Raw genomic sequence first — 23,610 nt, 5'->3', positions numbered from 1 at the left:
CAGGCAGTGCCGGGGCAAACCCCGGAGCAGCGGAGGCAGGTGAAGGGCAGCTCTGCCAGCATGACGTGCCGAATGCACGCCGAAGGCTACGTGCACTGGTACAAGCAGCTTCCCGGACAGGCGCCAAAGAGGACACTGTACGTGTCGGGACAGTCACCTGTTTTTGACGACAGCAGCGATGCATGGAGATTTCAAGTTCGGAAACATAGCAGTGAGCCCATCTACAGTCTCACAATAAATTATTTAACCCCGAGGGATTCGGGCACTTACTACTGTGCATACTGGGATTATCAAGGCATCACAGAGTTAGATGGGCAAAGATAAGCTGCACAAAAAGGCATTTGAGCTCTGAACCGCAAGGTCTGAACTCTGCCAAATGCACACACTTCCTTATTCCACCCCCCCTCTCATGATATTCTCTAACAGCAGAAGAAAACCAGATATTCGGCTCATGCATTTGGACCTTCCAAAACTAGCACAAACACCTCCCTAGTGGTGGTTTTCCACAGTTCCACAGGCCCCAAACCTCATTCCTGATGGACTTCTGCCAAGTTTTGAATACGTATTGTAAAATAAATAACTGATGTTAATGATCAGTACATCTGGAGGGAAGAGGGGCCAAGAAAACTGCTTCAAGGATCACCTCCTCCAAGATCGGGAGCCATGCGTCCCAACAAAGAGCAAGACAGGCAAAAATGCCAGGAGGCCTGCATGGATGAACAAGGAGCTCCTGGATAAACTCAAACACAAAAAGGCAGCCTACAGAGGGTGGAAGCAAGGACTGCTAGCCTGGGAGTTATGCAGAGAAATTGTGCGAGCAGACAGGGATCACATTAGGAAAGCTAAAACCCTGAGGGAATTACATCTGGCGGCTGGGAACGTCAAGGGCAACAAGAAAAGAATCTGCAGGTACGTCGGTGGCAAAAGGAAGACTGGGGAAAATGTGGGCCCTCTCCACAAGGACACAGCTGACCTGGTTACCTGGGATAAGGAGAAGGCCCGCACTTGTGGCCACTGCTGCTTGCTCTTGTAAGTCCTTCCATCCTTACTTTCTTACCTTTCCTCACAGGCACCCGTGGCTATGCTAACAGGCATCTTCCCAAAGCCCTGAATTCCACCTAATGACATCATTTCTCCTCTCCTGTTTTCCTAGATGGATTTGCACAAGACATTCCCGTGCAGACACCCATATCTATCACTAAGCCCAGAAACAGCGTACGGATGACCTGTGAAATTCAAATATCAAGTTTTGATGACACCATCATACACTGGTATCAACAGAAAGAGGGTAAAGCTCCAGAGAGGTTCCTGTACTTTTCAGCAGGGAAACCGTCGGTTGAAAGTGGCTTTCAAGCAGAGAGGTACATGGTTGAAAAAGATTCTGGCCAGAAACGGTGTGTTCTTACAATAAAAGATATCATACCAGACGACACTGCCACCTACTACTGCGCTTACTGGGATCCTCACTGTGATAGAAATTCAAAGATCATCAAGGCAAAAAAACTTATCTCAGCATCTGAACCACGGGGTTTTAACTTTGCCACTCCCCCGGTCTCGCTCCATCTGATAAGAGCTGCAGAAAGGCCAAACCTTTTTCTGCTACCCCAAAAGAGCAGTTAACCGTGCACAACTGTCCTCTTCAAAATCTGGGTTGTCAATAGCACTCTGGTCTTCCAACACACATCTACTGTTTTAAGGACAAAGGACAAGAAATTCCCATGCAGAGCCTTCTGTCTGTTGCCAAGTCTAAAGGAAGTGTGTGCCAGGAATGTCACTTTAAAAACTTATCTGGATATTTGATGGTACCATCATACACTGGTATGAACAGAAAGAAGGTTAAGCTCCAGAGAGGATGCTCTACTTATCATGGACAAAAATAGTAGATGAGGGCTTCCAAGTGAACAGGTACATGGTTGAAAAAGTTTCGGGCCAGAAACGCTATGTTCTTACAATAAACAATGTAATTCCAGACGACGCTGCTACCTACTATTGCGCCTACTGGCCCAGTCACCGTGGTAAGAACTCGGAGATCATTGGGACAAATACTCCCTCAGCATCTCAACCACAAACAACTTGAAAGACCTCAGCTCACCACCCCCGGTGTGGATGAGCAGCCTGGCCTCCCACGCAGGCCCTGGAGAAGCAGGACATGCTCAGTGCTGACCGACTCCTTGGCAGCATCAGCTGCCAAGAGCTAGAGATGTCAACTGAGCAAGGGCATAGTGCAAAGGGAACCGTGAAGGTCCAGGACCCCATCCAGTAACCCATCATCCAGTAACCCGTCCTCTCCATTCGAGCTTCTTCTCCTTTGCGCTCAAGTGTGTCAGTCATCTGTTTGTAAGGATTTATTTAATGGAAAGGGGCACACTTCCATATTGTTGCTCCTGGAAATAGGTCAGCACATCGTGTTGGAGCAATTCGGATGGTGGGGGCCTCCTTCGCTGCGTGTCTAAGGACATGGCAGGAAAAGCACCCATCGGCACCAGTCTCTGTCTACATCACTTCTGCCATTGTCTTGTGGCTGTGATCACAATGTTCCTGCCCAGGAGCCTGCAGAATAGTTTGCAAGTGAGAAGCTTCAGCAGGTTTGCAGATTACATCAAGCTGAGTGGTGCAGTTGACATGCCACAAGGATGGGATGTCATCCAAAGAGACCTGGACAAGCTGGAGAGGTGGGCCTGTGTGAACCTCATGACATTCAACAAGGCAAAGTGCAAGGTCCTGCAAATGGGTCAGGGCAACCTCCGGTATCAATACAGGCTGGGGGGTGAAAGGATTAAGAGCAGTCCTGCCGAGAGGGACTTGGGGATACTGATGGACGAAAAGCTGGACATGAGCCAGCAATGTGCGCTGGCAGCCCAGAAGGCCAACCGTACTCTGGGCTGCGTCAAAAGAAGCGTGTCCAGCACAAGGATTGAGGGAGGTGATTCTGCCCCTCTATTCTGCTCTGGTGGGACCCCACCTGGAGCACTGCATCCAGCTCTGGAGCCCTCAGCACAAGAAGGACATGGAACTGTTGGAGCAGGTCGAGGAGGGCTACTAAAATGATCTGAGGGCTGGAGCACCTCTCCTATGAGGACAGGCTGAGAGAGTTGGGGTTATTCAGCCTGGAGAAGAGAAGGCTGCAAGGAGACCTGATTGCTGCCTTTCAGTACTTAAAGAGAGCCTATAGGAAAGATAGGGACAATCTGTGACAGGACAAGTGGTAATGGTTTTAAACTAAAACAGGATAGGTTTAGACTAGACATAAGGAAGAAATTCTTTACAATGAGGTTAGTGAAACACTGGAATAGGTTGCCTAGGGAGGTAGTAGAGGCCCCATCCTTGGAAACGTTCAAGGCCAATTTGGATGGGGCCCTGAGCAACCTGATCTAGTTAAAGGTGTTGCAGCTCACTGCAAGGGGTGTTGGACTAGATGATCTCTAAAGGTCCCTTCCAACCCAAAACACTCTGATTCTAGAGGACAGAATAGATAATTGCTGTTGTTATACCTCCTGCAACTGAAAGACCTTCACCCTCACTCTAGTTCCTCCCTCTAGCCACAAGCTGTAACTTCTTAATGTTGCTTTGCAGTTGGGATGCCACACGGGATCCCAGAAGCACTCAAGCTCGCTTTCTTTCAAATGGCAAACTAAACAGGCAAGCTCTTTGATCAACAGTAGCGGTGCCTCCTCTGATGTTATCTTGGGCTGGTTTGCAAGAAACCTGGGCACAAAGGAAAAGGCTCCTTCTCCGACCAACTAGTATATGAAAAGCTGCTGTTGCAGAGCCTCAAGTGATTCCAGGAGATGGGCAGACCATAACCACGTACCAAGGGCAGAAAGTGCAACCTGCAGCACATGGACACTTTCGCAATGCTTCTGGTGCTGGCTCTCCCTCCCCTCCCTCTGTTTCTTAGGCGTTAATCAGAGGGGTTATCTAACAAACTTGCAACACTTTAGGAAAGAGATTTGCTCCAAAGGGCATTAGATATCATCTGGACAACCAGGTGCAAGCCTGAAATTCCTGACATCTTCCCAGTAGCCAAGGGCCAGCCCTTCACTCAGTCTCCCAGAGCCGATTGAGAAATAAATGGAATTTTCTTCAGCAATGGCATAGCAAAAGAGCATGCTACCTTATTGCAAAGTCAAAACACAGTGTGGACCAGCTGGATCAAATATTTTGGCACGGGAACCAAGCTAATTGTCTCTAGTAAGTACAATCATTATTTATCTGATTTTCACAGAATCATTCAGGTTCTCAGACAATGAAGCATGAAAGACTGTAGGAAAATTAATTTCTGCCTGATAAATCATGTTTTGTCTGTGAATTGTGTGTGGTGCCCCAGTTGGGTGGGTTGATGGGCAATAAATATATTGACCTCGTGAACAGAGAGATCACCTCTAGAACAATTACTGAATACTTATTAAGGACAGGGCAGTGGAAAGATGAGGACAGGTAAAAATTTAAATATTGGGATGGATTCATTCCTGTTCTGGGAAATAAAAGTGACCTGCTTGAAAGTTTACCCTCAGAACAGCAAGTGAGAAATGCAAAAAGCTTCTTACTGATAGACGTGGTTCAGTCTAAGTTGACTGGGAAGAAAAATTGCCTGGAATGTAATAAATGTCTAGTTACTGGCCCTACTGAAAGTAACTGGTTTACTTTTGCATTTCTACTATTCTTAATTGTGGTGAAGCTATGCAATCAATAGGATGAATGCTGCTTTCAGTATAAAGCATATAGCAATGCCTACAGTATGTTGTTCAGAAAATACATGATGTTATCAAGGTGACTATAATTAAGTCAAATTGCAAAAAGCAGAGGAGAGTTACAAACAAATTTAAAATGTGATCTATACCTCTGACCAAAAATGTTCTCTGCTGCAGTTTGCAATTAAACTGTGCCTGGGTAGAGACAACTGCTTTTGCCAAAAAGGCAACAGCATAAGCACTTACCAAAGGCATGAACTTAATTATGGGCATCAGTAAGTTTTGTTTAGAATACGGACTTTGCATTTAAAATATGGGCTTCAAAATATGGGTTTGATGAAACTTTAGTTAAGGTACTTTCACACAATAAGTAATTCACAAGATAGGACACTTAGGAAAAAAAAATGTTTATCTGTATATTTAAATAAAAAAAAAAAGTAGTAAACTTTCTTAATTTCCTTTGGGAATCATAATATAACTGCATTTCTTCTTAAAACAGCCAAAAGAGGTTATTTCAGAGAAAACCTAGCAGACCAGAGGCAAAAAATGAAGTATTTCTAAAACTGTCACTCTAGTCAATGTTGAAAATTCAGCTATTGTACTGGGCCAGATTTATCACCAACCTCTAAAGCAGAGAGATTTTTTCTGTAGCCTATGCAAGAGAATTGTAGTGTGGGAGATATTGCTAAGCATTATCAGACTGTGGGATGCTGATGTCAAAATATTTGGAAGTGGAACTAAGCTTATTGTTTCAAGTAAGTACAAAATGTAAAACTTAACTTCTTCTGAAGCGCTTTTCAGTACAGTTAGATACTGGCTGCTTGAAGTGCTCTGCTATTTTAGCTCCCGCTAGTTTTAACCCTACTGAATGCTTTACAGGATTTTCCCCTTATACAGCATTTCCATATGTAGAACAAAATGTAATTGTTTTGTATTTATGTATGAAATGGGGGAAACACAACAGCTATTACAGCACAGATGTCTAACTAACCCCATTATTATTTTCTGCTTAAAGGTTAACTTAAATATGGCAAAGATAGCATTCAGAGAACTGAAAGATGTTTTTGTCTTTAAATACGCATATTTGACCTTTGTCATGTTTCTAATTCATTCTGAAAGAAGCGTCAAACCTTTGGGTTACTCAAATTCTTTGAAAAGCAAAATATTTTCCTTTAGGACTACGTCTAACTATACCAAATGCAAAGAGTTACCTGCAATATGCCCAGAACTGTCTGAAGATACGCATAGTTGAAAGGCAGCTCTCTCTTCCCAGCTTTTGCAGAAACTGCTTATTATCTGTTATTACTATTAACAAAGAATTCCAAACTCAAAATTTTTTTACATGCTTATCAAAATTATTTTGCTCCAAGTAAACTTCAGGTGCTTTGATACTTGCCTGTGAGTCGGCTCAGCTAAGCACCTGAGATAAAAACAGTTTACCTATTTTTGACCATCCAAAAATGATGCATCTGGTTAGTGGGAGGTTCAGTTCCAATCCATGCTTCATGCTACTGATAACAAAAATATTTTGGGGGCATCTTGCGCTGTTCAGATCCCAGCATAATGTTCACTAATTTTAGGTCTGATTTTATGGGGGTATATAAGGAGCAAATTACTTCACCAATATGTGATCAAAGACATCCTCTGCTGGTGCTGCCTCTCTCCAGAAAGCAGAGACAGAGCCAAGATGCTCAATCTGCACCATCCATCTAAACTTTCAGAAGGCCTAAAATTAGTTGAGATGAATCCTGTCCATTTAACAGCATACATGCCCCCCAAAACCTCCACACCTTTTTTTTCTTTTTTTAGTTTCATTTAGGCAACTGCCCCTTTTTTACTTTTCAAGGGTCTAAAAATTGATTCTTTAAAGAATTCTATTTACCCACATAAAGATAACAGAGCTGCACTGTTATTGCAAAGACTTCATTCACTGTGGTTGGTTATTACAAGGTGTTTGGCTCTGGTACAAAGCTCATCGTGTCAGGTAAGTTACATGCTACTTTCCATACAATAAGCTATAGGAGGTTGGGGTGGTCATATAGACAAGTGTTACAGTGTCCCAGAGGTCACACAGCCTGCTTAGAGCCTCAGTCGGCACCATCCTTGCACAGGATTCCCCTCCCCAGCTTGTCATTCCTACAGTCAGCCTTGTTGTATTTGTAATGCAGTGGTTTAGGATTACAAACATTTCTGAGAAGGAGCTATTCTGAGCCACTTTTGATCCTACTGCTCCTTCAAAATGTGGTGGAAAAATGGCCTGTAGTGGTTTCCAGAGCCCTCATTCTTTCCTACAGCTGTACTGAAGCAATAAGCAGGGAATCAAGCAGCTGTGAATTAAGCATAAAAAAAGAAAACTTATTCCCAATACAGATACAAAGAGCAATATGCAATGGCCATTGCCAAAATCCTTTTTTACTTGGGTTAGTAAAATTGAAGTAACTTGTCTGAAATTATTTTTGACATGTACGCAGCACTTTGACAGTAGAAATAAATTAGTACCTCCAAATGCTCTTCTTGTTACTTAATAACATGCATATGAAGAAGTGATCCATTTTTTTTTTACCTTTCCTGCAGAGACATTTGTTTTAATGGGAAGTAGAGGACAAAAATCTTCTTTTTTCCATTAAATGTGCTTTAAATGCCATAATCCTGGAGTAAAGAACTTTACAAACACAAGGCAGAGGAACTATTGCTACCATATATTTTAAGCCTGATTAAACACATAAACTTATATTAGCATATCAAGCAAAGATTGGTTTTAATGATTTGTGTCGGAAAGACTAAGTAAATCATAACTATAATTCAATAGAAATATCCATGTCAGGATAAGCATGTTGTTTTTAGTGAAAATCCTTACCTTGTTCATCAGGTAGTTGCCATGCTTTTAGTATCTACAATTTGAAAGAAATTATTTTCAAGCACCACTCTAATTCTGTAGGGTTTTGTCTTTATGTGGCCAAGGCTTCTGACCGATTAACAGAGTGAAAGGGCTGTAGTTACCTCATGTTTAAGGTCAGGCATTTCATCACAGCTTGTCTTTTCAGAAGTGACTACCCAACATTAGCTCAGGAAGTTATTCCTAATGGAAAGAAATGGAGAAAACCAGGACTTAGGATCAGTGGCCTTCAACTGAATCATCAGGGTTTGAGCCTGAGCAGAATCTTCTCCCAGATCTATACTGAGAGACTCAAATATATAAAGAGCCAAACTCCCATCAACTTGGAATGAACTTGATTTTGTTCTTGTTGGTCTCTTTTAATTAGTTCTGACCAAAAGAAAGTTGCTTGAGACTTACAATAATGCAGGTAACAGAAGGGCTGGGATTTGAGAGACTGATTTGGTATTTGCATTTGGTGGAATAGATGTGGGTTTAGAAGCTTACAGCAGAACAGGAATATTAATCCAATATAAACTGGCAATACAGGATTCTTCTGTAAGCATCTTTCCAGGGAATTTAGGCACTCACAAAGGTTGCAGCGGGAAAGCGAGACTGAACCGAAGACTGAACCAGCCTCTCCAAATCCAGGTTTTCTTTCCTTCAGCATAGAACCAGAGTTGCTTGCTCAGCCAGCATGGGGCTGGTTTCCCTCTGCTGTCTCTTCTGCTACAGCTGCAGCTGGGTGTCCCTGGCAACTCACAAGCATATTGCTAACTTATTTTGAGTGATAAAAAGAACAATCTACTAACATTTCTAGGAAATAATTTCATAGCAGTGATATTTGATTTCTTTGAATGTTATCTCCTAGATATTACTGAAGTATCTACCTTGTTTTCATCAAATGCACTGAAATTCAGAGTTCAAAAAGCTACATTTTTTTTTGTAATTATGTATTATAAAATATACATTGCCTAAAGATAGATTATACTTAAATTTATTTATACATTACCTGAAGTTGGACTAAGCTGACTTTCTGCCCTTTTACATAAAAATGGTGAAGATTAATGTATGTGTTAGTTTGCATTAGTATTTTTTTTCAACAGGGAAAAACATGAAGCCCTGAATCAAAACCCAGTAGACTGGAAGTTCAAAAGAGAGCAAGGGCAGAGGGATGGAGCTGCAAGACATAAATAAGGGAAGATGTGGCCACTCAAAAGAAATCTGCAGAGTGAAAGCCTCTTACAATGATTAATATTAATAAGAACATTTGCTAACAGCTTAAAAATGTCAAGGATTTCATGGGCATGAAGATTAATTCAATATCCAATTCTTTTAAGGCGATCTTCACAAACAGGTTTCAGTGTGAACATTCTCCTGTTCATAATGGTCTCTGTTACCATAAAGCCATGGCCCAGAAACATCAGCTTGAATTGGTGATAGCATGCAGCGCTAGGTTCTTGTGTAGGATGTATATTCATACACAGATGTACACACACATATATAAAAATGCATTATTTCCCACATTGTCAAGGTGATAACCTTTACAGTTCCTCACATTTTCAATTGAAACCTCAGGGGATGCTGAAGGACTCTCAGTCTAGAAAACTACAAACCTCCGGTGCACAGGACCTGATTAAATATTTCTGTGATTTTGAACATCCACTGTTAAATTAGGGCTCCATCCTCCATTTTGTCAGTATTCCAAATCCTCAGTTTTTGTATACATGCAAGCTTATTTATTTAAACCAGAAAGATTAACATAAGTGAAATCTGTTGTATGATCAAACATAAGTTCATCCATACACGGTTTTGTAATGGAAGTTTTAATTATAGAAATCAAAGTGTCAGAAGAAACAGATGCATTTCTACTAAGAAAATGAGGCTAGACTGGGACACAAAGTGAGGTTTTAAAAACATTGAGATTAGGTGGGTTTTTGCAAAGCATTTGTATACAGTGATTACTACAAAGTCTTCGGAACTGGCACTAAGCTTATTGTTTCTGGTAAGTTTTTTAGCATCTAATAAAATATGCCTTACCCAAAATATAGAGGAGAGGGAATGTGATATGCTACCTTAAAATTATAATACAGATTAAAATACAGATTTAAAAGTATAATACAGAACAGTGATGTGGACTTTGCAGTAGCAGAATTCATTTCTTTCGCACCCAAATGCTTGTGTAAGAGAGGTCAGGGTAAACTATAGGACTTCACATAAGCCATAGATTGCTGAAATATAACTTCTTTTGGATACTCAGGGCTACATCAGATCATTCCCTTGTGCAAAGCTTACTGCCCAGGGCAGCAGGGTCAGGGTAACTCAGAAACGCAGCTGTAGATCACCCCTTGGCCTCAGAGCAGGGGGAATAGAGCTGCTATACAGGAAAACGCTGTGAGTGCCAACAGATCCCCTAAGCCCCGGCTGAAGCTCTGCATCTCTCTGGTCAAGGGGAAGGTCTTTCCCCATGGATTTGTCCTAACAAAGCTGATTTATTCCACCCGGGAGAAACTGAGCTCTCTTGGATGCACCGCAGCACCAGTTAGCTGCAGGCAGACAACAAATAATCAGAAGATTAAAATGTGGGGGGAAATCCTAAACCTTTGGAAATGTTGCCATTGGTTTCAGTGTCAGCAGGATTTGGCGTGAGGCTCACATGGTTTTCCCTGGGGTTGAAGCCAGAAGGCTCTGGGGACAGATGTGCACAGAAATGATGGAAGTTGATGCTCCTCTGCAGCACACTTAGATGCAGGTGTGATGTTTCCTTTTGGTACGGACTACTTGCAATAGTACTGCATAGACAAGTACAGCAGGATTTGAGGGTAAACTGACCCCATCCCACATCCATTTAAGCAGATTACAGTAACCTCAGAGGATTAGGCCCAAAATGAGTAAATGCCCCTCCACTAGGCTTGAGAGGAGTCATGGCTGTTCATTAATTCAGTTCAACAGTGGTCTAGCATGCGTGTATTTTTAAATTGTGCAGTCAAAAAACCTCACCATCCTGGAAAAAAAAACATTTTTTGTAGAAAAAAATCTAGAGGAAATATGGTATCTCAATCAATGCCTTGGATAACAGTTTTGGTTTGGTTTGATATTTTTTTAAACAAGTGGTGGTGAAGACTAGCTTGAAGCTGAATTTAAAGTATGCGTCGCTAAAGGCTCTTTGGGACTAGCAGCATTAGCCAAGACTGAATTCAAATTTTCTACATTCATGTAGCCAAATGAATAGACTCTTATTGTTCACATGCTGGCTGTTAAACCTGGCCCTTGTCTGGCCAAAGTGTCCCAAGCAGTTTCTGTAAGGGAATGTACCAGTGGGAGTTGATAAGATATTTGGTTCTGGCACAAAACTCATCATCTCCAGTAAGTGTCTTAAAAGACTTATTTTTTTAAGTTTTGTAATGCGAAAGCTTTGGAGTGAAGGTTGACAGCTCTTTAAGGTATCTGGGGAGGCTCTCAATAGGTCAGGATTATACTGTGTTATTATCAGTGATAATACCTGAAGTCACTGGCATGCAGGGCAAGAATGCTGTTTATGAGCTGAGTGTGCTGAGTGCTCTCATCTCCCACTGGCTTGAAGGGGAACCGAGGAGCTTTTTGTATCAGACAAAATTACTCCAGTTTGTGGGATCATCCAAGTAATGAGAATTAAAATTTCAGCTTAAGAATACATATACCTTTTTTATAAATGTTATTTATATAGATACTTAAAAAGAAACTATAGAGGAGTTTCATTAAGAAAACTTTTGACAGTTAATCTATATAAACATATATTTTGAACAAGGATTTGTTAATAGCTCATTGATTACAAGCCTAACCCCAGAATTTTATTTGCACAATGTTTTGCAGGCTCACTGACTTATTACAAGAGAGAAAAGACAGATTTTAGCTTAAGAAATATCTGCACATGGTTATATATTATTTTAGAAAGTAAGACCTATGTACCTCTTACAACCTGCCTTAGAAATCTGTTTAACAAAGTAAACAGCAAAATTTTTGAAAGTTTAACTAAAACAAAAAAGGCAGCAGAGTAGAAGTTCATGACTTCAAAATTTTTCAGAAAGGACCAGATCATTTTGCCCAGAAAAGCCAGTGTAAATTGTCTTGTTAACTTTGACGACTTTACAGAGCAGCCTGAAAATACATCAAAATCCACAGCCAATTCTGTAAGTTTTCATCTTTTTTTCCATAAACATACCTACAGTTTATGGAGAATTTTTTTTTTTTTTCCTTTGGTTGGAAAAGACCTTTAAGATCATCAAATCCAACCTTTAACCTAACCCTGCCATCCCACCACTAAACCATGTCCCTAAGCACCTCGTCTACCCATCTTTTAAATAGTCCTCATCCAGGGATGAGGACTCGACCACCTCCCTGGGCAGCCCATTCCAGAGCCTGACAACCCTTCCAGTGAAGAAGTTTTTCCTAATGTCTAGCCTAAACCTGCCCTGGCGCAACTTCAAACCATTCCCCCTCATCCTACATGTATATATGCAAAACTTAATTTGTTCAGTCCTCCACTGCCATCCATTTACCATGTGTGTACATGAGACTCTCCCGTGCATGCACACAGTTGCAGTTATTCAAGCAGTATGTTTCCTCAGTCTTGTGATATGATTTAGGTCTTTCATTTAAGCTAATCACCTCGGGTCTTTTTATAGGAAGTGGAAAGACACTGGCAATTCCAGAGGTGAAAACTATTCCATCTTAATAGACATCTCTAAAATGGGCAGGGTGAACTTCCAGCTGGAAACATTTCTCTCTGCCTCTCTATTTAGATTTGATAATCCAAGAGAATAACATCAAACTAGACAATTAAATTTTAGCCTACTGAAATTAGTCAGGGTAACTTACTAAGCTTTGAAAATCTAAAAGAAACATCTAAAATAGTCATGGGGCTTTGCAGAGTGCAATGTCACTGGGACAGGAGCTATATCATGGTCTTCTGAACATATATCTCTCTGGAACAGATATATCATTTTAGAAATCAGTTAATCTTGCATCCCTAGGAGGACTGATACATGAAGAAGATAAGATTAACCCCTAAATTAATGTTAGAGAACCACAAAATTGTTAGCAGTTTCATTTCTGGTACAGCAGAACTCAGTCCACATCTTCATTTCAATGACAAATCACCAAAATTAAGGAAATTCATAATATAAGGGTGATCTTTTTGAAGGTAGACAGCCTTATGCTTTGGTCATCTTTGGTTTTAAAGACTGATTATAAAATACTTCAAAGAATCACTAAGTTGTTTTAGGGGGGATGCAATGCAAAAGATTGCTCTAGAATAGCCAGATCATTTAAAGAAAGGTGGAAGCTTTTTAACAAAAATACATGTTCATATTAATGTTTTCTCACAATGCATGAAAACTGCACCACTCAGCCAGACCACACTTTAAACCCCGTGCCTCTAGCTGCTCAAGTTCAGTGATGGAGGTTTACACAGGAATCTAAAGAGAAAGAGCGGTGTAAGGAGACGAACACATAAAATCTCTCTGCTACCTTAAAAAGAAATAGTCTTAAGCTGTACCTTCTATGTAACAAAAGTCAATTTGGAAAACTGTATCTAGGCTTCACCTGCAGTTAAGCATAGACAGAAACGATTGCCCATGAGCACTGCCTATGCACACACTGCAGCAGTTCACATTTAACTAAAAGAGACCCTTACATTTACTATCCACTTTCATAGTATCAAAAGGTCTACTCTGTGTGGACAAAATCTGGATGATTTGGACTTCTACTAACATAAGGTTTAGTCCAGAGAGGCAAATGAAATGGAGATGACCTCCTGCTAGCTTCTGGAAACTGCTCACTTTTCATTTCAAATATATTCACGTATGCTCATACCGGGCACATCTCACAAAGCACATCACCTATGAAAAGCCTGGTATGGATAGATATGCTATTTGGATATGGGAATGTTATCTAGATACAGCATGTTCTTCTGCTTTAGTTTAGTTCGGGTTTTTCCTTTTCAGATGTGTTAATTCAAACATTTAAACAAATCTACTATTAAAGGAACAGCATTGCCAACTTTTGGGGTCCAGAGCATTTTGTGATTCCATTTTCCTGTCTTTATCAAGATCTTCACCTGGCAAATGCATAGAATGTCTTCAACAAAATGGCAACAATAAATTTTTGTTGCCTCCCCCCCCTCCCCCCCAAAATCACAAAATTAATGTCAGCTTTTAGAAAATGAATTAATTAGATATAGCAGATGTCCATTAATTAGCAGTGGGGACTTATGCTGGGGACATAAAACTGCACAGATTTGAAAGGTAGGTGGTCTATCTTTAACATTCTGTAGACAAAATTTTCATGTAGTTGTTTTTGCATAAACATTATAAAGCAATATTGAATTCCTCTTATCAAATAAATTAACAAAGCTCTTTCAGGAATTATTACTATTATTTAATAATTGTCAAAGACCTGTTCAGACAAATACACTTTCTGACAGCAGTATTGCTTGGAACGCTGTGGGATATAGGCTCTCACATAGTCGCCTGAAGTTTTCTAACTCAGTTTCAAGGGAGATTATTAGTATCTTCAACAATATTTCAGTTTCTTAACATTTCTTAAAAATAATTTTTTAAACATTTTTTGAGTAGCTTTCTAAGGTTTTAAATAACCTGACTTGAATTTATTTTTCTAATAAAATACTCAGGAAATCTTTTGTGAGCCAGTTTTTAATCCACTCTAGTAGTAGAGAACTAAAGAGTAGACCTAGTCTGCTCTTGTCTTCCTCTATCAGATGTGCTGCTTGACAAGAAGCATGAGCAAAGCAGTCTAGATGTTAGTGTTCACTAAACAATTTAAGACTTAAATAATGTTTTTCTATGCACATGGCACAATATCAAAGCTTAGATCAAACATTGTCCAGACTCTGGAAGACTCTATATTGTCTAAACAAAAATTACTTTAGAATATTTGAATTGAGTCTTGTCTTCTGATTTTGAGCTTCATTTTTGTACCATACTCATAAAAGCTTCTATTAATTTTAGTTCTCTTTAAAATAACACATTTAAAAATAAGGTTAAAAGTCATATTTCTATTCCAAATTATTCTAAATAGTATTGTAAATGTTTTTGACTGAAAATTAAAATTTGCCATTTGGGTCCACTGAAATAACATTTAATATAAAGTGTGTTTGAATGCCAAGTTTGTCCAGCTCACCAAAAATTTATTTTTACTTCAAGGATGGAAACAGCTGTTCATCCATCCTATTACCTAAAATTCCTTTCATACACGATACATTTCTATTCCAATCGTAAGTATTTCATAACAAATTAGAAAACTAAAACATTTGTTAGTATGACATTTTGGTTGTTGGTCTTCAGAATTTGTATTTTGTGGCTGCATATTTATTTGCTGTACACTATTGATCTTCCAATTCTATATTTTGTTAATTTTTTTTCCTCCAACAACCAATCCAGACAAAGGAAATTCTGCACCATCAAATGCTGAAATCCTGCAGGAAAAAAATAACAATTCAATAACGTATGTTTGCCTTATTGAGAAATTCTACCCAGAAGTTATTCGAGTGACATGGACTGATGAACAAGATAAGGAGGTAAAAGACAATGTAGTAAAAGGAGACGTTTGGGAGCTCAAACAAGAGGAGAAATACTCAATCAGCAGCTGGTTAACTGTACCACTGGAGAACAAAGACAAGAACTATAGCTGCAAATATGATCATGAAAGCAACTCCGGTTCACTGCCAACAAAAGGTATATAGTACATGTTAAAAATTTCATACTGCGTATTATTATTGACATAACTTTTCCTTTGCAGTAAAATTATAGAAATAATGCTTTCTATTACTGTTCCTGAAAGTATCTGTGCTCCTTGGCATAACAGTAGCAAAAATACACATCCAGAGAAACTACCAAGGTTTTCCCAGGAAAAGCAACTCAGCCTGTGCTGTGCTCCCCAAGTGAATGTCCCTTTGTAACAGGAAAAGAGCAGTTCTTTAGCCTCATCAGGTATAAACTAGCATAGCTCCAAAAGGTCTGCACTGTTTCAGTCACTTTCCAGCCTACGGAAGTTTCTGGAAACAGTATTACCTCTCTGTTACCCACAGCTTACAGGTATAAGTCCTTCTGACACCCCCTGACATTAGTCACAGTTATAAAAAACTAAGGAGTTAAAACCGGGGTTGCTGGGGATGTAGAGCAAAGTTTAAATATATTACTTACTCATAGCCCAGCAATAGTGGGGTAATGGCCATGTATGAAAATAAGATATCTCGTTTAATTGTGGAAAGATTAATTATGAAAAGCAAAATCTGAAAGACAGATTTTAAAGATTTTTGCAATTTTAAAGAAAAAGTAACCTATAATGCATATTGTTTAAAACGTGGTATTATCTTTAAGAAAAGCTGCCTCTTTTGGTTTAGACTAATCTCTTCTCATTTCCTACCTCTGTTCAACTTACTATAAATTAACGCAACTCCAGTGAGTTGCATGGCCATAAATAACTACTACATTTCAACCTTTAAAATACATTCTCACAAAAATATGATTTACGTTTATGTAGATGGAAGATGTATTTAGGAATGTAATATGGATGTCTTTAAGCCCATGTATCCATGCATACAAACACCATAACCAAGAGCAAATACGAATTTGTGCCTTCGAGCATAAAAACGGTTTATTTTAGAGAACAACCACCACCAAAATAGCAAATTCCCAATAGGGGAACCTTAGATCATACTCTCCTCAAGATTATTCTTTAGTGTTGAGCAACCATTAAGTAACAGACTAATTGAGGTCCGTTCTGATGTAAATTATTCTGCATTTCTAATAACAGCACATTGTGACAGCAAACAGACTCCAGCTACTTCAGTAACAATATCAGGTTGTCAAATTGACTGCAGTTCCAAATAAAAGTCTCTGCCAAGGAACAGACTAATGGACACATTCCTGAAAGGGCAAACACAAACCTCCCACTTATGGCAACAAACACCCAGTCACTTCTCTATGAGCATTCCCCCCCTTCAAATTCTGCAGATGAATCCTACTTGTGAACACCTTGCTCCGCAGACAGATCTTAAACATCTTCTTTTATTCTTTAATACCAACTTCCCATTTCACTGTTGCCGTACTGCCTCTTTTTTCCCTTATTTCTCAATTCATATTTGTTAAAGAAAAGCCTAATTGGGACATTTAAACTCTCTTCCCATAGATTCTGTAAAGACTGTTATCCAGGAAGAGGACTGCAAAACATCTCCTGGAAATGGCACAGTTTTTAATAGAGGTAATTAAAATGTATTAAAATGTGGGAAAGCGATGCATGTCATGCAAGAGTTAGATATTGCTACATATGCTCAGAACATCATGAAAATGATCTTTCTAACTAGCATACAGGAAATCTTTTAAGTCCTGGGTCTGTAACTTGAAAACGCTTCAGTGCTACTCTGAATTAACTTCTGTTGTGGATTATAAGAAGGGGCTCTCCCACCTTTATTAGGATACTACAGATGCTGTTCAGGCTACTAGATTATTAGCCCACATTAAATGCCACTTTTTAAAAACCTGTTAAAAGTTCAACGCTTCAGCTGATGCTCCATCAGCCTAGCAATTGCCCAGCACTTTGGACAAAGAAATTTTATTTCAGCTTGAACAGGCATTTAGGAAGAATCATGAGCACTTATGTTCAAAAAATCCAACACAAAAGGATTCAAGCAAACGGTGCTGCTGGTAGGCAGTGCTGGAATTACTAGAATTATGTTCTTGCCTTTGCAGGGAATAACAACCCAGCAGCACTGAGAGGCAGCCTAGTGATAAGAAACCCACTTGGTCTAGAACTCATTAGCCATGCAAACCCATTCAAAGGACAGTCAGACATTCTATGTGTTTATATGCTGTCCACTGGAATCAATGTAATTGCAGCAGTAAACAGACTACACAGTCCCAGTTCTACCTGTCTTTTAGCAGGCTGTACGACACTGACATTAAACAAGAGTTTTCTGTCTTATGTTTGTTACAGATCACTTGATGCACAGGACAGCATATTTAGTGTACATCGTCCTTCTTCTGAAGAGCTCCATGTACTATTTCATCGTACTCTTCTTCATCTACAGAATGTGGGCTCCAACCAAGCACCAAGGAAAGAAAGCATAAATGCTGTTTTAGGAAAGGCTTACAAAATTGTCTTCAATTTGCTTTGCTATATACTTATCCATATAGACTCCTCTGCTCTCAGTGTTAGATGTAGCAACCAAAAAAAATCCCCAATAATTTTCTGGCATTAGTGCATAGAGCTTGTTTTGCTTTACTGCTAGCATTTTTGTATCAGCCTGGCTTTCCTAATTTTTCTGAGTATTGAACTGCGGTGGGCAATAGGAGTAAGGTTACATACCTTGAATTTTAATCTGAAGTCTGTACTGCAAAATGAGGAAGGTACTTACGTTAAAAGTAGTTATGCATGCAGAAGTTTAGAGGTGTAATGGGGCTTTCAACATATAAAGCACAGATGTGTTTTGTCATTGTGCTTAAGGCTTAATTAGGAGCATGCCTGTGCTGTAAATTCACGGGTATTTGTTCATTTTTACTTTTAATGATTTATTGCAACTCTCATGTATCCACCAAATCAGGACTTAAATATTCTGAAGTGATGTGTGCTTTAAGAGTCAATTAGACACAATCTTAAAAAGTGAACATCATATTTTTGAATGAAGTAGTTAGACAAGCATAAAAGCAATTCTAAGGTGCACACATACAGAAATGGAAGAAACCCGCCAGGCCCCACACCAGCACTGTGACACAGACTGAAAACTGGCACATTGTATTTTTAAAGAGAGAAAACAATTGTAATGATCACGAACATCATCTTGTTTAGAGATACCTTCTTAAGTTGAGCAAAACCTTAAATCTGAAGCTTTGAGAGAGAAAATGTTAGATAGTGTCGCAATAGAGGAAAAATTCTCAGATGTTGGACGTTGAACTCTTCATCTCTAAGTACCACAAATCAATTCCTTTCAAATTTTTTGTGGAAAAATCAGAAGTAGATATATTGAGGTAAATCAGCTGCTCAGTTTGGGGGAAAACATTGTTATAAGTCTGGAGATAAGTGACTGCAGCATTTACATTCACTGTATCTGTAATGATGTAGAGGCCAATAAAAGCTTTCCTCCAGGTGCATTTGTGAGGCCTGTGTTTGTTCTCCAGCATTTCCACAGCATGTACCAAGATGGCTAGAAAACCACATTCATTTCTCTGTTCGCATAAATTCCTTGGGAAATCAAAGATCCTTAAAACTATCAGTTTTCTGCTTTTCAATGTATTACACAGGAACACTTTTACACAAAGCAATAAAAGCTAGCTCATTACACCTTTTCTGTTCAAGAGCTAAGCCCAGCCAAGGGGAAACGCAGTGCTGTTACAACAGGACTGCCTTCTAGGGCTCACGCCATTGCAAGGGAAGGAGAACATAAGTCAGGCTCAGTTCTAACAACCACAGCTATTTTACTAACAGCGTATCTTCCAAGCTATTTTACCACCTGCATATTGAAGCCAATGCAACACGTTGGCCTTCAGTGTCATGTTAGTCTTCCATGCAAAGAAAGATGTGATATCTTGTCTTTAGTCAAACTCTTTGAGTCAACTCTTTCTTTGAGAAACAGTTGATGCTATTATTTGTTAAGGCTTGGTTCCAATCAAAGTGAAATAAAACAGCTACAAAAGGTATTTTTGGAATGCAGTTACTTTAGATTTCAGTAGCATCACTGATACTACTGTCCCAGTCTCCCCTACCTTTAACCCTGCTAGAAAAATGCTCGATTGCATTACTGAATCAAGCTCTCTTTCACTAAAATGACCCCCAAATCCACTTGCCATGTCTCATACACAAAACTGAAAGATGCCATCCATGAAGTGCATGAAAACAGAGAGAAAACACAGCTTTTTAAGCTTTTTGCACAAAAAAACCCTGCCTACATGGAACTCTAAACCATGCTGAGCATAGCTATCACCTCACAGTTCCTGGGGTTTCTCAAGTACATGGTTGTAGATTTTGCATCTGCCACAGCTCACATGTCCCTGAAGTTTATTTATACAGACACATACTGTTCATACTAAGTTTTTAATTTTTATTTATTTAGCCCAAATAAGAGGACAAGTGGATTTTTAAGGCTTCTGGGTGCTGGGGTGTTTGTTTGCAGGAAGGTTTGGTTATTTAGTGGAAAAACACTGTAAACCGAACCAGTCACAACTGGTTCAGAGAAGGTGGGCTGTGATGAGAATGGGTGATAAGCTGAGGACAGTTAGACCACAGCCGTCCTGCCTCTTACCACAGTATACTTCTAAACCATTTCCTTCTAATGGAAATACAAAGTGATAAAAACCACATGCCTAAGCTACACGTAAATAACACAGTGAAACTCGCTGTTCGCTACGCGTGTTGCTCTCGCTGCATGCTTGTGATATGTACGTGCAGGGGCTATTGCTACCACAAAAACATGGCTGCTGCAGGATGTCTGCAGGTCTTGCAGTCTTATTTATCATGAGTGCACACCAGAGTTAGATGTTACTGATTAAATGTAAACTTCTGTTGTCAGGACTTTGTTGACACTTTAAAGATATGTCTTCTCAAGTACGTATCTTACCACAACTGATTTTCAGTGATTTCAAGCTTCTACAAGTGTAAGCATTACAGCTGCTCTACTCATGTTACAGAATTGCAGAATTAATGCAAATACTAAAAAAAATAAATGGTTACAGGCAATCTGGTGCTTCTAACACAAAAAAAGACAGAATAGGATCAACTTTTGCCATCAAAGCACAAAGGAGTAATCAGCACAAATTAATTTATTTGTGGAAAGGGATTTGCAATGTATTCTTCATCTTGCTAGAATAGTTTTGTGTCATATACTGTACAACAGGTTACATGCTTGAGAATATTGACTTCTCAACTATCAAAATAACCTACAACAGGTGATACAGAAAACTACCCAGGGACTCCTCTTACATGTAGTTGTAAACGAGAAAGATCTGCATAAGGTTTACAGCAGTCTGCCAACAGCTAACTTATGCTGATACTAAGTACCAACACTAATAAATTTTAGGAGAGATTCAAATAGTGGACTATTCAGTTTGAGATTTTGAATCTCCTGGGGCACTAGCACCCACTTAGAAAGTGCTGAGGAAATAAAAAAAATCTCAGAGGAATAGTTTGAGAATTCGTTCCTCTGCACCTATAGATATTTACAGGGAAATAGATCAAATGGCAATTAGCAACAAGTAATTGGCAAGTTTTACCTAGGGAATCCAAAAAATCATGAAATATAGTTCCATCATAGCCTCTCGGTAAGATACACAAGACAACACTTCCCAGTAATTAGCTAGTTCTTGGAAGATTAACCTCAGGAACTACTGAATACATCCTGGACAAATATTTTCATACCACCTGGGAGGCAACCTATACACATAAGTCAAGAAGATACATCTTTGTGAGATACTACAGCATGTGGGAACCATTCCCTTTTGTCCTGGTTTCAGCTGGGGTAGAGTTAATTTTCTTCCCAGTAGCTGGTATAGTGCTGTGTTTTGGATTTAGTACTAGAAGAATGTTGATAACACACTGATGTTTTAGTTGTTGCTCAATAGTGCTTACACCAGTCAAGGACTTCTTCAGCTTCCCACGCTCTGCCAGGAGCACCAGAAGCTGCAAGGGGGCACAGCCAGGACAGCTGACCCAAGCTGGCCAAAGGGCTGTTCCATGCCATATGACATCATGCTCGGGGGGAAGTTGCCAGGGGGAAAGCAATCACTGCTTGGGGAAGGGCTGGACATCGGTCAGTGAGTGGTGAGCAAGTGCATTGTGCATCACTTGTTTTGTATATTCTGTATATTCTTAATTACTATTATGATTACTATTGTTATTCTTTTCAACTGTTGTTTTATTAAACTGTCTTTATCTCAGCCCACAAGTTTTACTTTTTTCCCCAATTCTCTCCCCCATCCCACTGAGGGAGATGGGGGGAGTGAGCAAGAGGCTGTGTGGGGTTCAGGTGCCTGCCGGGTTAAATCACAACAGTCCTTTTTGCCACCCAACATGGAGCACAAAGGGTTGAAATAATGAAACTGACCAGAGAGTGATAAAACAAATTTGTGATAAGCATTCATTATATTAGTCTAATAGTTGCTGGTCGCAACGTTGATTTATTTGCTCTCAGAGTTGTTGTCCTCGTTCTCGGAGCTGTGCTATGTAACACCTTACCTGCTGCATGCACTCCCTGTGGTGCTGGTTATCACCTCTGGCAGGCGGATTAAAGTTATTGCTTTGCTGTACTGTGTAATACTGGCTTATGCTATGACAAAATTATCGGTCATGAGATGAGTCTCTTTTTTTGTACTCAGCATTGCCATCACCTCGTACTTCAAGAGCCATCTATTGGAAATTATTAATAATTACACTTTTCACTTTTTCTCCTCAGAGAGCCAACCTATGGCGGAGACACCTTCCTCCTTCTTCCCCTTCTTCTCCAGGCTAATTACAACAGCTCTTGAAAATTTTAAATATCCTTGGGATGTTCAAACCAGCATGTTCCTATTGGTGTGTCTCCTGAATGTGGTTCAGGTCTTATTCAGGGTTAAACAACTACTTAAGAACGTCATCCACAGATCAACTCCTGTAACAGGCACGGCAGCTACTGCAGCTACTCCAACCCCAGCTACAGGCACTGTAGCTACTCCAACTCCCACGACAGGCGCTGCAGCCACTCCAACCCTGGCCACACACACTGCAGCTGAACCAGGGAACCAACCTGTGCTGGTATCAGTCACCCCTATACACAAGAAGAAATTGTGGAAGCGAAAGTCAGCTCGTTTAGAAAGGGAGGATGAAAAAACAGGGCCTTTACAAGAAGAGGAGGAGAATGAGAGGCAGAAGTCCCCCGTTGTGACTGGCCCAGAAGCTCCATGCATCCTTGGCATAGACTACCTCAGGAAAGGGCATTACAAGGACCCAAAAGGGGATCAGTGGGCTTTTGGTATAGTTGCCTTGGAGGCAGAAGAAATTAAGCAGCTGTCTACGATGCCCGGTCTTTTGGAGGACCCTCTGTTGTGGAGTTGCTGAGGGTCTAAGAACAACAGATGCCAATTGCTACCACAACAGTGCACCGGCAGCATTATCACACCAACCAAGACTACCCGATTCCCATCCAGAAGATGATTTGTTGACTGGAGAGACACGGAGTGATCAGCAAGACTCGCTCACCCTTAAACAGTCCTATATGGCCAGTGCAAAACTCAAATGGAGCGTGGAGACTAACAGTAGACTATCGTGGCCTGAATGAAGTCATGCCACCGCTAAGTGCTGCCATGCCAGACATGCTAGAACTTCAATACAAACTGGAGTCAAAGGCAGCCAAGTGGTATGACACAACTGATATTGCTAATGCACCCCCCTTTGGCAGCAGAGGGCAGGCCACAGTTTGCTTTCAATTGGAGGGCCATCCAGTACACCTGGAATCAACTGCCCCAGGTGTTGAAACACAGCCCTACCATTTGCCATGGACTGATCCAGACTACACTGGAACAGGGTGAGGCTTCAGAACACCTGCAGTACATTGATGACATCATTGTGTGGGGTAACACAGCAGAAATAGTTTTCAAGAAAGCGAAGAAAGTAGTTCAAATCCTTCTGAAGGCTGATTTTGCCATAAAACAAAGGTCAAGGGACCTGCACAAGAGATCCAGTTTTTAGGAATAAAATGGCAAGATGGATGTTGTCAGATTCCAGTGGATCCAATAAGACAGCAGCTATATCTCCACCAACTAGCAAAAAGGAACACAAGCGTTGTGGGTTTCTGGAAAATGCATATTGCAAATTACAGTCTGATCGTAAGCCCTCTCTACCAAGTGACCTGGAAGAAGAACAATTTCAAATGGGGCCCTGAGCAATGACAAGCCTTTGAACAAATTAAACAGGAGATAGTGCATGCAGTAGCCCTTGGGCCAGTCTGGGCAGGGCAAGATGTAAAAAATGTGCTCTACACCGCAGCCGGAGAGAATGGCCCTACCTGGAGCCTCTGGCAGA

At 40.2% G+C, this 23,610-nt stretch overlaps 1 protein-coding gene across 1 annotated transcript in view; it reads left to right on the top strand.

The window, feature by feature from the left end:
* LOC104129658 (immunoglobulin kappa light chain) overlaps window positions 1-18,493 on the top strand; it is an 18,652-nt gene extending 159 nt beyond the window's left edge. The window contains exons 2-6 of the mRNA XM_035898134.1: window positions 1-314; window positions 9,525-9,571; window positions 15,006-15,299; window positions 16,756-16,827; window positions 17,560-18,493. The exon at window positions 1-314 is cut by the window's left edge and continues 10 nt beyond it. Of these exons, the coding sequence (XP_035754027.1) occupies window positions 1-314; window positions 9,525-9,571; window positions 15,006-15,299; window positions 16,756-16,827; window positions 17,560-17,693 (861 nt within the window). The 3' untranslated portion in view covers window positions 17,694-18,493. The remainder of the gene's footprint in view (window positions 315-9,524; window positions 9,572-15,005; window positions 15,300-16,755; window positions 16,828-17,559) is intronic.
* The last annotated feature ends 5,117 nt before the right edge of the window (window positions 18,494-23,610 follow it).

Source organism: Egretta garzetta, unplaced genomic scaffold (assembly GCF_000687185.1).
Source record: "Egretta garzetta isolate BGI_Z169 unplaced genomic scaffold, ASM68718v1 scaffold670, whole genome shotgun sequence".
NCBI classification, from domain to species: domain Eukaryota; kingdom Metazoa; phylum Chordata; class Aves; order Pelecaniformes; family Ardeidae; genus Egretta; species Egretta garzetta.
Note: the sequence above shows the minus strand (reverse complement) of the source record. Positions and strands in the feature narration are given on the sequence as shown.